The following is a 14510-nucleotide window of genomic DNA, read 5'->3' on the forward strand; positions in this document are numbered from 1 at the left end:
TTGCTTCACTGCAACTATTGCTAAATTATTAACTCCCTCACTCTATTTTTTTCAAAATATGCATAATCAATTATCTCTCAAATCTTCTAAAGTATTTGTTCAAATGCTACCAAAACTGAGTCACAGATTGTTTAGAGTCCGGAGACGAAAAGTTCTAAAAAGTTTTGAAATATGTTGAAAATCTGTGATGCAGTGACAATAAAATATTTTAGCATAATATGTACTGTACAAATATGTCCTAAATTGCCAAATGTGTGATCAAACGTCATGAAAATATCAGAAAACATTTCTTTGTTGATCATGTGATTAGTCTTTCAGCTATTAATCTGTAAATCTGTAATGAATATTTGAACTTCAGCTGCATTAATTCTCATAGACCTCTGTTGAGGTTGTGCAAACTGAAGACAGCTGGTTCACCAGCAGAGCCGGTAGTCCAGGGTTAAGCTGCTGACTATGAACCACATGGTCCTGGGTTCAACACTGGGGGGACCTGTGTTAGCTGTCACTCTCTCATCCCACAGTTGTTAAGTGTTTCAGTTATCCACTTCCATTGGCTTTTTTTTGTCCGTGACAGCTGTGCTCTCCTGGTGGTCTAGTGGTCTAAACACATGCCCTGTGACTACAAAGTCACCTGTTCAAATGCAGCCTGGCAGCCTTGGTTTGTGTCTCCATCTGTTGTGAACTCTTGTGGTTAAAAAGTTGTACAATTAATGTATGTTAAATTATGTGCTTATTGCCACTTGTAGCTATATTTCTGCTCACAGTTGTGTTATAATGGTATTTTTCTTAAATATGGATCTCTGATCATTTAAACACAGAATATTTAATCTGATCTGATGAACAAATAATCAGTTTTTAATAAACACATCATTTAGGTATCTTTAACACAGATTTTATTTACTTATTTAGTCAATGATGAACAATGAAAATGTGCCAGGAACAAACTATGTTTTCATGCTTGCTATACAATTTATACTCCAGCTTTGAGTTAAGAATTTCAGTATATTGATTTTTCATTTCATTGTTTTCTTTTGCTTTGTTTGTAATTGATGGTGGATCTGTGTCTGTCTACTTTACCAATTTTCTTTTAACAGCTAATCGGAATTGAGCCTAAAAAACTGACTAAGGTAGACATCAGATGTTTTGTGTGTGTGTGTTTTTAAATATCTTTGGACTTGACTGTGTGCAGTCAACAGGTTGTTTTGACACGATAAGGTCGTTTTTAATCCTTCCAGCAGATGTCAGCAAAGTGTTGCAGGAAGTGCTGCTGGCTGCCAAAAGCTACAGTCCTTCACCTTACACATACTGTGTTTTAGAATATTTTGGATTGATGTGATACACTTTATAAAAGGGTTAAAAAATAGACCTAGCCTAGAGCTTGAGATTTTATCTGTTCACCTTTTGCTTGACAAATGTTGCGAAAGAAAAATGTAGAAAAACAACACACACACCAGAAGAAAAAAAATGTCTGGCATAATATTTTCTATTATCGTACACAATAAAGAATACAAAACCTACTGCCGGGGTCTCCAGGGACAACGTTCAAGTACACAAGGACGCACAAACACACACACACACACATACACACATGTTGTCCAAGGTCACTTTTGGGGACATTGCATAGACTTACATTCACTTCCTGTAGACTTACCCTAACCTTAACCAATTGGACAAGCCGTCCCCAATAAACTGGTCTTAAGTGTGAATTTCCCCGAAAGTAGCCTATGTCAGAGGCAGAAATACACACACACACACGCACACACACGCACGCACAGAGCGAGAGAGGAAACCCGTAGCAGCAGGGTAGCGGGGAGAGGAGACGGGGAAGTGAGTGTAGCAGGTGGGCTGCTGCTGGTGTTACCTGCCTCGCTCTCTCTCTCTCTCTCTCTCTCTCTCTCTCTCTCTCTCTCTCTCTCTCTCTCTCTCTCTCTCTCCCTCTCTCTCTCCGCAGCCAGATGAATCATTCTTCGTGTTTCTAACCCGCTGACGGGGAAACGCACGGGAGGGGAGCGGCGGACAGTCGACGCACTTTTGAAGGACAGAGAGAGGAAGAGACACTAGCGTGGGACGACAGCGAGACAAGAGAAAGAGGTCGTGAAGTGAAAAAGAGACGACGTGAGGCTGTTTAGCTCGGCAGTGTAGCTCCTCTTATTATCCTGAAGAGAGGTGGGCTTGTGCAGAGTAGTGGCGGCGCGCTGCAGGTGTTTTCAGAGGAGGTGAGGTGGCATGCAGGTACCGACAGTGAGGATGGTCCAGTGTCCCGTCTTCTGTTAACGCTCATTATCCTTCACTCTTACCGAAAGTGACCATGAAGGACACGGGAGAATCAAAGGACCACCAACTAACTGTGAGTGCAAACTACAGACTTGTCCTATTTTTTGTTTTAAATTCTAAACATAAGTTGTGTTATATTATTTTTTTACTCAGATAAACGCCCCCTTTACTTGTCAGAACACATTCTGCTGTTAATTCAATTTAAAAGAAAAGAAATGTCCACGTCGTTGTTGTACTTTTTTAAAAATAATTCCAAACATACTTAGATGTTTGTTTGTTTTTTGCATTAGATTTCCAAGCCCTACACTACCTGCACTGTGTCCTGTAAACCATATCTGAATTATTGAAGTGGCTGTTTCAGTTGCCTGGCCTCTCTTGTCCATGTAATACACTTTCTACAGGGTGCTGACATATAGAGGACCTTATTATTCCCTCTAGTGCGTTTATGGAACCACAGGGAGGCTTATTATTACTATGATTAATAGTAGTTGTCGTAATAGTAGAATTACACAACTTAAAGCACCAAACAGGCGGCACATTTTACATGCTGCAACGTGTTCAACAGTATATCAGAGTTGTTCTTACTAATTGCTTTGGGCCATAATGCCAGCCTCTGGGTGTAAGACATAAGTACCCTGATTGTTATAGTCTGTTTTTCATCCCATTTTTTACTCCCATTAAAAGCTTTTCTGCTGAATGAATATCTCTGGATGTTTTCATGGAGGGGAAATTATGCAGGGAGAGAGAGACTAACAGAAGAGTGGCCGTGAATGAGTGGATTGCAGTGTAATAATACTGTTTCACTCGTTTAGTGGTTCCATATCTCCCAAATGCTATTCAGTGTTCAGGAGACAAGGCTTACTTACCCTCTAAAACTACAAGGGTCTGTATTTAATTTGAAATGAGTAATTGCTGATTGTGGGAAAATGCCATCAGTCTAATTTGTTTCTGTTAGTTGCAGGAGAAAGTAACAGTAATCAGGTAGGCTTCGTCAGTCAATCTGTTCATCCATCCGTTTCCTATACCTAGTTATTACATCCACGGTACTGGGGGTATTACCCCAGAATGCATCAGGCAAGAGCTGCAATGATTACCTGATTAATCAATTCATTAATTGACAAAAAAATAATTGGCAACTATTTTGATAAACAAGTAATGGTTTTAGTAATTTGCTGACTGCAGCTCTATGAATTCTGGGGGATTCAGAGGAGACAGCTTAATAAAAAGAATGATGAAAATCAATGCAGATACCAGATATTAGTTAGGGCTGCAACTAATAATGAATTATTTTCATTATCGAGTAATTAGACCAACATTTTCCCAATGAATGGTTTTGTCTTCAAATGTCAAAAAATAGTGAAAAATGCCCATTATAATTTCTTAAAGCTGACGTCTTTGAATCTCATGTTTTGTCTAATCAACGGTAACATTAAAATGATTATTCAATTATCAAATTAGTTGCTAATTAGTTGTTAATTTTCTGTCGGTCGATTGATTGATTAATTGGCTAATTGTTACAGCTCTACTTTTAGCCCCTGTATGGGTCAGGCTTCACTAACACTGGATCCTACATTTCCCATAATGCAACTAGATAGTCTTTTTTAGTTAGACCCTGGCTGAGTATTAAACCTGGACATTTTTCAAGCCTTCAAACACCACAACTCCAGTTTGTAATGCAGACTTTTCTTTAAAATTTTGTTTTCTCAGACTTGATAAAATTCTCAGAACAATATTAAATTGTTCTCCTCATGACTGGTAAACTGGTTTCTAAGAAAACAGAGGAATTCATACATAAACTGTAACTGGCAAATAAACCAAATGTCTCTCCTGCAAGTCTAATATGTTCTCATTGAAGAACCTCTACATACATACAGTACCAGTCAAAAGTTTGGACACACCTTCCCATTCCCTTGAAAGAGAAAGTGTGTCCAAACCTTTGACCGGTACTATACATATTTAATTACAGCTCTAGATTCAGCTGCATCGACACATCCTCTGTAATGAAGAAATAATTTATTGTAGAAGCAAGAGCACTCTTCTGAACTGCCATTAAGGCCGAGTTCAATTCATTTTCAACCCCGCAATTTCAGTAAATTGAATATCTCTGTGTTGATTGAATTCAAGGGCGACTAAATTCACTCTGTGTGCTGCAGGTTGCCTTGAGGATCCGACCCCTCAGCGATGCTGAGCAGGAGGAGGCGGCTACAATCGTGGCCCACAGAGTGGACGACCAGGTGAGATGGCCGTCTTTTATTCATACAACTCTGTCTGTGTGTGTGTGTGTGTGCTTGCGTCAATATCCTGTTCACCTCTGGGGTCAGGGTGCTTGTGAGGGAGGAGATTGTTGTCTCTGTCTCAGAAATCCTCTTCCTGCCTGTCTGTCAATGGGCTGCACAGATAAGGTATCTCCGTAAAGCTGATAGCTCTTCTCAAAAACCAACTTGTTTGTAAAGCTCAAATGTCACATTTCATTTTGTAAATGAACTCTGGATGACTCAGACCTGTAGCAAAAGAGAGTGACCTTTCTAAGGACTGATAGAAAGCTTCAGATTCTTTCATACAGAGGCGGCTGAAAGCTTGAATACCCGGAGTTTAATTGGACATCAACACCTGCAGAGCAGTGCAACACTTTCAACATATAACATTCATGCTGATGGCAGTTCAGTTTCTTACGTGTCTGTCTGAGTCCATTAATCAGAACCCAGTTTGCTCTTCGTATGTCAGTGCTTTGGGATGAAAATCTTGTATCTTGAAAAGCATTTAAAATTGACAAGCCTTTAAGACACCAATGCAACTTCTTTGTATATTATTCCATTTAAGACATTGTTGCTGCTAATTCTGTGCTGCTGCTAACCAAAAGCTTAAATTCCACTCATACAGTATATGACTCAAGCTCGCTGGGTCCTTCAAGTTCCCATAACACAACTGCTCCCGATGAGAACCTGTAAATGATGATGTCTATAAACATATTTCAGTAAACACGCCCCCAGTTTGTAATGCAGGCTTCCTGTTTAAAAGAAAAAACATCATCAGGGTTACTTATTCAGACTTTTTAGAGCTGCAACGACGAATCGATTAGTCAATCAAAAGAAAATTTTGATAATAAATTAATCGTTTTAATTGTTTTTTGAGCAAAAATGCCAAACATTCTTTGGTGCCAGCTTCTCAAATGAGACAATTAGCAGTTTTTCTTTGTCATATATGACAGTAAATTGAATATCTCAAGATTTTGATTTGTTAGTCAGACAAAACTAGCAAATCGAAAATATCACTGTTTGCTCTACAAAATTGTGAATGCCATTTTTTCACTATTTTTTCAACATCAATCAATTTATCGAAGAAATGATCAGCGGATTAATTGATAGTGAAAATAATATTTAGTTGCAGCCATACACTGATCATGATCATGTTTAAAATGACTGAACTTTTCCTTTAAGCTGATTGGTTAGTTAACTTGATAATTATTTCTCTCATACGCCAGACATTTGAACATGCTGTATATTTCAGTCGACTAATTTGTTGACAACTGAAAACAGACAATACTAACAGCTTTACGGCTCTGTTCCAGCTGGAAAGGATTCAAGGAAACTGCTTTGAATGGAGCCATTATGCTAATTGTATTTTCCATTAGAGTAGCCTAAACTATGACAGGAATGTTTTTGAATGGACTGAGTGTACACTGGCTATCATGGGCCACAATTATGCACAACAGCAGAGCGCTCGTTTTATACAAATTGCATAAATTACACCAGAGGGATGGATTTTGGAGTTCAAGCGATACAAAAAACATTAAAACTAAGTGAGGTGTTTCCTCAGAAGCTCCTCTCCTCAGAGCACAACCTCAGTATATCATGAGGCTGTTATCATGTGACTTCCCATATGAGAAGGATATACTATCGGAGCTCCATTAGGACCATATTTATTTGCAGTCCTGGCTTTTGAATTGGCCCCTCTTGGAGACCATTTAGCAGTACCACCAGTGAGTGTGTGATGATGATGAAGGTAGTGCAAATGATAATGAGCATCGTGACTGGGAACCTGCTGAGGTTTCTCACCAGGCTGATTGAGGAAGTAGTGGGCAGCGTTTCATAATTAACCAAGATAAAGCAAGAGAAATAACAACATAGCAAGAGCTGACATAGTGACTCAGATTTGCCTCGGTGTATCTGTAACAAGTGCTGGAAGCAAACATTATAATCACGAGAAGGATGTGATTAGTAGCGGGTGTTCAGGATTTTACTAGAGAACACTTCTCGAAACAGATAATCCACAGCTCAGAGATCTGACTTGTTTGTGTGTCTTCTCAGAAGTAATTCAATTACACCAAGTCTTAAGGACAACATCAGCACTTCTGTCTGCCATGACATCATTAAAGTAGGCTTGTACACAGGGGATTAGAGCGGTTGGCAGGTAGATATGGTGCTGACACAGCCACCACAACAAGCCTTTGTTATTGTCTCCAGCTCAACGAAGGCTTGGCAAAAAATGTTTGCGCGCTTCATGTTCAACTTTAACTGCAATGTGTTGATCTTACTCATGGATACCCACTCATTCAAACCATTTATTTAATTTGATAAGCACATGTTAGATAGATGTGCTGTATGGAGTAGGGCTGCAACTAAGGATTATTTTCATTATCAATTATCAATTAGTCGTTTGATTAGTCATTCTGTTAACATTTGCTAGTTGCAGCTTTTCAAATGTGAGGATTTGAAGCCTTTTTGTGTCGTAAATGATAGTAAACTGAATTTCTTTGGATTTTGGACCGTTGCTCGGACAAAAACAATTTGAAGACTCCACCAAGACTTCACTGTTTTCTGACATTTCATAGACAAAACGATTAATAAAAAAATTGATAGTTGCAGCCATACTCTTTAAAATGGTGAAAAATGTCAGTCACTGTTTCCCAAAGCCCAAGATGCAAAAAATGTCTCGTTTAGTCCCAACCAACAGTCCACAACCCAAAGATATTCCATTTACCATCATAGAGGACTAAAAAAAAAATAGTAAATATAAGTCACATTTAAGGAGCTTAAAGCAGAGAATTTTTAGCTTTTTTTTACTCAAAACGATTAATCAATTATCAAAATAGTTGGTGATTAATTATCTGTCGATCGAGTAATCGTTGCAGCTTTAGCATGGTCTGTATGGGGTTATATCAGGTTCACTCAGGCATGCTTGAATGCAGCGAAGGATTAGTGGAGCTTACAATACACACTTGTTGAGACAGTGGGATTGTGGGAGTCTGATGTTTACCTATGTCTTGAGACGGGCTTACCTGGGCTGCCCTGGCATGAATGGAGAGGATATAGTGAGGTAGATCATAACAACACAGGTATGTTGTGAGTTTACAGTGCATAGGACAGCTGAATCTGTTTACCTATAGCTATACCTATATTTGTCACTCCTGTCCAAGCCATTAAAAAGTCACAGACAAAGGGATGGGACATTATGAAAATTTCACGTCATGATTATCCTGGCCAAAATAATTGCAATTAACGATATTATGCCGATAATCATCAAAATATGCTTAAAAGTCTTAAAATGGCACGAAAACACACTGGAATCACTTTACCTTACGTTTTGTTAAGAAACAAACATTGTTTGTTCATTTGTGAACATCCTTTTTTAGTGAAAATCAAACAAGGACAGATTCAGATTACACCCAGCGGATAATTACAATTACAGAAAAAAAATCCATTAATAAAAAGAATCTACCGATCAACCTGATATCCAAGCATTCACACTGCGAGCCCTCGGCCATGGTGAACGAATGACTGGATGACTCTACGGACTGTACGTTAGTGAGCTAGACAGCTTTTTCAAGTTACTCATGTGAGGATATGCACAATTATCCTGATAATGGGAATTCACCACGATTGAGTGTTTTTAACCCGATTTAAGATAAAATCTCATATCATCCCATCCCTAATACAAATATATGCATATATGTACAAACAAATACCACTTTCAATCCCTTCTACACACTGTCCCTTTGTAAATACACAAAGCTGTACTGATTGTTTACGAGACAGGCAGCCAGGCGTTGACCATATGGACTGCAGGTATTGGTCAGACAGATTAGCAGGGTGACTGTGGCTGACTTTGCCGATGGGGTGGGAGTAGTAAGATCTGGCTGTCCTGGCAGAAAACAGACAACTCAAAGCTGGTTAAGCCTGAGAAGATGAGCTTATTGGATGGGTTTTAGCTCAGGTTAAACCTTCAGCCACCTGCTCTCTTTCTCTCTCTCTGACTTACTCGTCCCCCACTGACAGCCTCAGGGGATCCAGCCGCTGCCTTTCATGGACCACCTGTTGCCTGTTACGATTAATGGGCTTTCCTGCCCTTGAGTGAGTCGTACACAGGTCAGGGGTATAGTGAGGTGGATTTATGAATGAGATATAAAATGGTTCAGGTTGCACCGTTTTTATTCAGTCAAGGTTATAATATTGTAACAAGTATTACCTGCCTGGAGAAGTAGGTTTTATCGCAAACTGTATGCCATGTACTAGTGTTCTGACCAGCCTTTTGAGGACGCAGATTGGGGAAATTTAGAAACCAGTCCGACCAGTGTTGTCTGCGACACTATGGACAGCGAAAACCACTGAGAGCTTAAATTCTTATAGGAGAAAATAACACACAAGGAAACAAGATACTGTTTTGAAACGGATATTACAAAAAGTTACAGTTCAGTATATTCGAACTTTTAATTTATAGTTGTAAAAAAGATGAGCTAAAAGTTCTTTAAGTTAAGATGAGCAGTAAGCAAACATGAATGCAGTGAAAAGTATGTGATGTTTTGACAGTCAGCTCTAACTTTTCCTTGAATGAAGCAGCAGGTTTTGGTCCCTGCTTGTAGCAGCATTAGCACACAATTATCACTAACTTTAACTAAAAATCTAAGGAAAATACACTTTGATGTATAACCTGTCTCAAACAAGGTGTAAGACTTTTTTGTGGCATCATATTGTAAATGAAAAACAATTAAGGAGGGGAATGTTTAGTGTTACTGTGCATGTATTGTAGTTTATCAGCTAAAAACAACATGGTGTTTAAATACCAGATTTATCCTACTTATCCTAACCAAAATAGTTAGTTACTTTATAGATTTTAGTTTATCATATTTAGCCACTATGTTTATGGCAAATGATCAACACATCCAACTATTTGGTTTATTGTACCCTGTCTTTAAAGGCATTCATTCTTACATTATTTGTGTCTCATGGCTGTTCAGAACTAAACCTAATAATAATAATAATAATAATAACAATAATAATAATAATAATAATAATTACTTTATTTACATAGCACCTTTCAGAACATAGTTATTAAATGCTTTACAGTAAAAACAAGAAGTAAAAGTAAATAAAATCCAAACATAAAAGTCAAAATAAAATAATGAAAAATAGTTTAATTACACAACAGTTACAATCAGTTAAGAAAAAGTCATAAGATAAAAATGAGTAATGAATGAGTCAGTCGGATAGTATTTTCCATCCTACATTGGACAAAAAGAACCAGAGAGATGATATCATCCCTCTGTAAGAGGCTAACAGTAAAGCTATGTTTAGCCCAAAGGGATAAAGATGGTTGCTCATAGGGATGGTTGCTACATAAGATATACACTACAGAATATACCTAATTCCTAAAAGCATGTTTTATCTTTAGTACATTTGCACAGATCCTCTTTTTAAACATGCAGATTCCTTATTCCAAAACAATTTGTTCTTGAGCTCTCTCCAAGGCAATACAGTAATTAAGCATGATGGTAAATGTATATGTGCACGTGTACATGTGAATATCTTGTTAGTACTGGAGAATTGAGTGTTTACAGGCTGCAGGATGCATCTCACTTAGCTTTCAAACTTGTTAAGCATGTCTTCGGCAGGGCTGGCCTGTCAGTAGCACACAGTGGAGAATGCTTTATAGTGAGGCCTCGTCTCCATGGAGACACCTAGACAAGGTCAGGGCCATTGTTTGTTTTTGTTTTTTTCTATTCCTCGGTAGTGCAGGCCTCCATATAGGAGAATAAAGAAAAACAGCAGGGGAAGAAGGCCCCAACAACCATGGTGGTTTTTTGGAGGTTGTTTTTTTTCCATGTCCTCAAATGAATTTGCTTTAATACTGTAAATATGTTCTTTTTTTGGCTTGATAGCAATATATATATCACACAACTACTGATGGTGGCATTTATTGGTAATCTTTTCAGAGTGATGATTCTGTTGTGGATAATGGAGGACTTCTTTATAACAACAAGAGGAGCAGAGACTTTAAAAAAGACTTTCCCACCATGTATTCATGTGTTTACCTGGAAAAAAGAAAAAAAAAACCTCAGGGGCAGGTGATTCATTCTGATCCCTGAGAGAGAGATTGTCAGCCAGCAGGCAAACAAAATGTACAGTTTTGCATCCTGGTTCCTTTGTAAACATCAAGTCCTCTAAAACAATTAACAGCATTCAGCCTGGTCCAAGCACTAGTCTACTTGATTACAGTGTGCCATGAATTGGCAAATTTTCTGCCTTTGTGGAGTACAAAGCGCCTCACCTCAAGTGCTCAGTGTAGAGTTTCCGCCACCCTCTACACGGGACTGTCAGTGAAAGGAGATTCAAATTGCCATCACCTTAGAGGCTGCGCTGTAGTTAGCCTAATTCAGCAAAAACAGCTCCCCCTGGAAAATAAACAACTGTACAACAAGAGGGGCATCATACTCCAAACAAAATGTAATTTGGGATGGTTGTCAAGGCTGTTAAACTTCTGTTTAATACAGAAGTATGAGCAAACATCATTATGTTTCAGACCCTTAAAGGTGCAGTATGTAAGATTTGGCCACCTGCTCCAAACAAATAGGGGGCAGCATATCACCAGAAAGCACAGTCCTCACCCCCCAACCCCCCACTCCATCCTTCCCCTTCCCCCCAAACGCATCACCCCACCACCACCACACTAGAATTACCACTCACTGAATAAAGCGTAAAGCTTACTGTTTGCAGTGAATCTATGCTATGGCGTCATCAAAATATCAAAACACTATAGAGATATTAGAGCTAGCAATAAATTATCAAAGAGCTGCATAGATCTTTCATCAGATCATGGAGCTGAGGTGACCAGCTGTCTCAGTCAGCTAGCAGTTGCAGCAGCGGCATGTCCGACGACGTTGGAGCTTGTTTCCAAATAGGAATTATTTGGATAAATTAACCACATATTGGGAATCTAAATGGTTACTTTCTCACCTGAAAAAATATTAATACTTAATAAATCCTCTCATGTTGGAAGCTACAGTGACTCACTACTGCCCTTTAGGTACAAAGGGGTATTACGAGACAGGGTGGGCGTGGCTAGTTGGTTAGCATGCTAACTTCATATCTCTGCAACACAAAACATAGACGTCTTTGATGCAATGTCAATAGTTATTTCCTCACATGCTGTTGATAATTTTAGTTAATTTTTGAATGTTAAAACTATCATTCTAACAGAACTAAATTAAATAATGCACCTTTAAAGGTGTTTGATAACACTGGATAAGCATGCTGGAAGAAGAGAACGGTGAAGACAGGGTGAAATCGAAAATAAATCAATCACTTGACATTTTGGTCCAATTCTAGGAAGGAGAGTGTGTAAAATGGATCAGAAATAGCCAAAATTGCATAAAAATTACTGTCTTAATGTTCCTCCACCTTGTGCTGTTGAAAATGTTCTCTGTAGAACAGTCTCTCCTCATAATAAGGTAGTTAGAAATCAGGGAAAACAAGAAAAAAAAGGCACACTTTGTTCATGCACAGTCTTTTTTTTTTTTATGAGGCAGGGTGTTTGAATAGCTTCGCCACTGAACAAGAGAGGGAAAGGAACTACAAATAGCCATGTCCTTTTTAGCTGTGAAGATTTAACCTCCACACACACAGAGCCCGTAATGAGACCTGAACCTGAAATGGCAACAGCATTGCAGCAGAGAGAGGCAGAGATGAACAAGAACTACAGAGGAGTTTATTTTGGGTCGCACAGACAAGGTAGTCCTACTTTTTGCAAAGCTAGGTTAATATGTCAACACAAATAGACTGTCTGACCCCGGGAAGTGGATAATCTTCCCTTTCGCCTCCAAGTGACACTCTTTCTGATTCCCCTGATCCCCACCCCTCCCTCATGCCTTCACGTTTTACAACAAGGGCCTCTGTGGGTTAGTCTGTGCATGTTTGTGTGTGTTGCATGTGATCCCTCTTCCACTCCTAATCTCAATAAGAGAGCAGGGCGTGGCATTTTACCACAAGCAGCCACTGAAGGAGACTAGAAGCTGGAGTGGCCCTGTTGTTGGTCCTCTGAACAGCTTGTAGTACTCTGGTAAACACACCTATTGGCCCCCAACTAACCCGTCTGGGGGCACAGCAAGGTCTTAGCTGTAAGGACCAGAACTAGGAATCACAACATGTTCTTGACGCAATTTCATTAAAAACAGTATTATATGTAATACTGCACACCACGGGATTGCACATAATATGCCAGATGTGAATTGTTAGCACCATGCTGTGTGCTCGGGCTTCTTCTGAGTCATTCTTCAGTCCGCAGGAGAGCGAGGATAAGGAAGGAAGTGCCCAAAGGGCTTTTACCTTAACATCATCAACTAATTATGTTACAGATTGCGCAAGCATAACATCTTTCCCTTTTACGAGAAAGACAAAATTGTGAGAAAAACACATCCGTGTGTTCACAGTGAGTGATGTGTATGTGCATTTGTCTGGGTATGTGTGTGCCCAGTTCTGTAACAGAATCAGGAGCACAATGTTCCCCTGCTTCCTCCGTGGCCACCTAATACCTCTTACACAAGCAGGAAGTACAGCCATTGATGTACCGTCTTTATTGGGCTCCTGGCCAGAAAGACAGGCAGGGATCTGTCCGTTATTACATCTCGAATAGGTCAGAAGTAGTTTCACACAACAACCAAGGTGCACCTATTAACAGCACAGTGTCCTCTCAAGATCTCCTCAGGACATTGATGAACAGTTGAAAGAAAGAGTGTGGTGACTGAGAAGAGCTACAGGTGATCAAAAAGAGGTTGAAGGAAAACAACAGATCCAGTAGAAGAGGTAGAAGAGGTAGAAGAAGAGGCATAACAGGGCGTTTACAGAGAAAACATTTCCCAAACGTCTTGGACTAAGGAACCAGAGGGAGCAAGTCTCTTGGGGTGGGATGGGGGGGTTACTGTGTAATATCCCCGTCATAACAACATGTTGTTTGTCTGGTAAGGCTCATCCATGAGACTGGCTTTCCAGAAATAAAAGCACTGGTTAAAGTTGGAAATTATGGAAAGGTTTACACACCATTCTTGACCAAGAAGTAGTGTGACGTAACCCTACCTTTTCCACCAGTGCAGCAGATCAGAAAAAGGCATGAGTCATTTTTAGAGTGCTGATATGAGTCACTTTGGAACAAAATATATTTTGTTTTTTAAGTTTTGAGGACCACATCCAGAGAGTGAAAAGCCAGGCTAAAAGATGTCCATGCTAATGTGCTGCTGACATGCAAACAAAGCGGGCTGACGAGACTCTTAACAGGACTGTAGCATGTATGTGACTGAATTTTCTGAAAGTGCTGATGTATCTGACTTGGCGTTAAATAATATGGAAGTACTTGTAAATGTAGCAAGTAAGGACGCCTCACATCACTCAAAGACTCATCATTCTAGGTGATTAAACCTAAATGTAATGGATATAGTTTTATGTTTACAGCACACAGTATTTTTAACCACCACTCGCCCATCTCTGTAATCATACAACCGTCTTGAGTTGCATTGCATGTAACAAGTGTCCATCAACAACGCACCCAAAAACCAAACAGATTTGGTATGCAAACATTTAGTGTGTCTATTTTTCATCCATCCAACAATATTGTTCTGTTTCTCCTCACTGTAATATGAGTTCTGTCTTTTCATCTCCTAAAAACAGAGCACAGAGTATTGGTGTATTTTTGAAACCCTGTGTGGAAAGTTCATTGTGTGCTGTGGCTGCAGACGACTTGAAGCTACTTGAAAACACTAATGGCTGCTTTTGTGTTTCACACAGATGACATCTCCTACTCATGTCATGTCTGACGCAAATAAAATGGACTAAAATGCATGAAAACAGCATGCTACTGAGCACCATTCTGCTATTATGGATGTCATTACATGTGAGCACGGGCGTGAAGTTAACTTGACTCCATACTAAATGGATCCTTGCACAGCTGGCTACTGCCTCCCTCTGAAAGAA

At 39.4% G+C, this 14510-nt stretch overlaps 1 protein-coding gene across 2 annotated transcripts in view; it reads left to right on the forward strand.

Annotated features, from left to right (window-relative positions):
- The first annotated feature begins 1777 nt into the window (after window positions 1-1777).
- kif19 (kinesin family member 19) overlaps window positions 1778-14510 on the forward strand; it is a 36862-nt gene continuing 24129 nt past the window's right edge. Inside the window, exons 1-3 of one of the 2 annotated variants that reach the window (XM_042398564.1) lie at window positions 1778-2216; window positions 2304-2347; window positions 4428-4508. In XM_042398564.1, the coding sequence (XP_042254498.1) occupies window positions 2309-2347; window positions 4428-4508 (120 nt within the window). In that variant the 5' untranslated portion in view covers window positions 1778-2216; window positions 2304-2308. Of the gene's footprint in view, window positions 2348-4427; window positions 4509-14510 lie in introns of both variants that reach the window. The other variant, XM_042398563.1, reaches the window with a different exon arrangement.

This window comes from Thunnus maccoyii, chromosome 20 (genome assembly GCF_910596095.1).
Source record: "Thunnus maccoyii chromosome 20, fThuMac1.1, whole genome shotgun sequence".
Lineage (NCBI taxonomy): Eukaryota > Metazoa > Chordata > Actinopteri > Scombriformes > Scombridae > Thunnus > Thunnus maccoyii.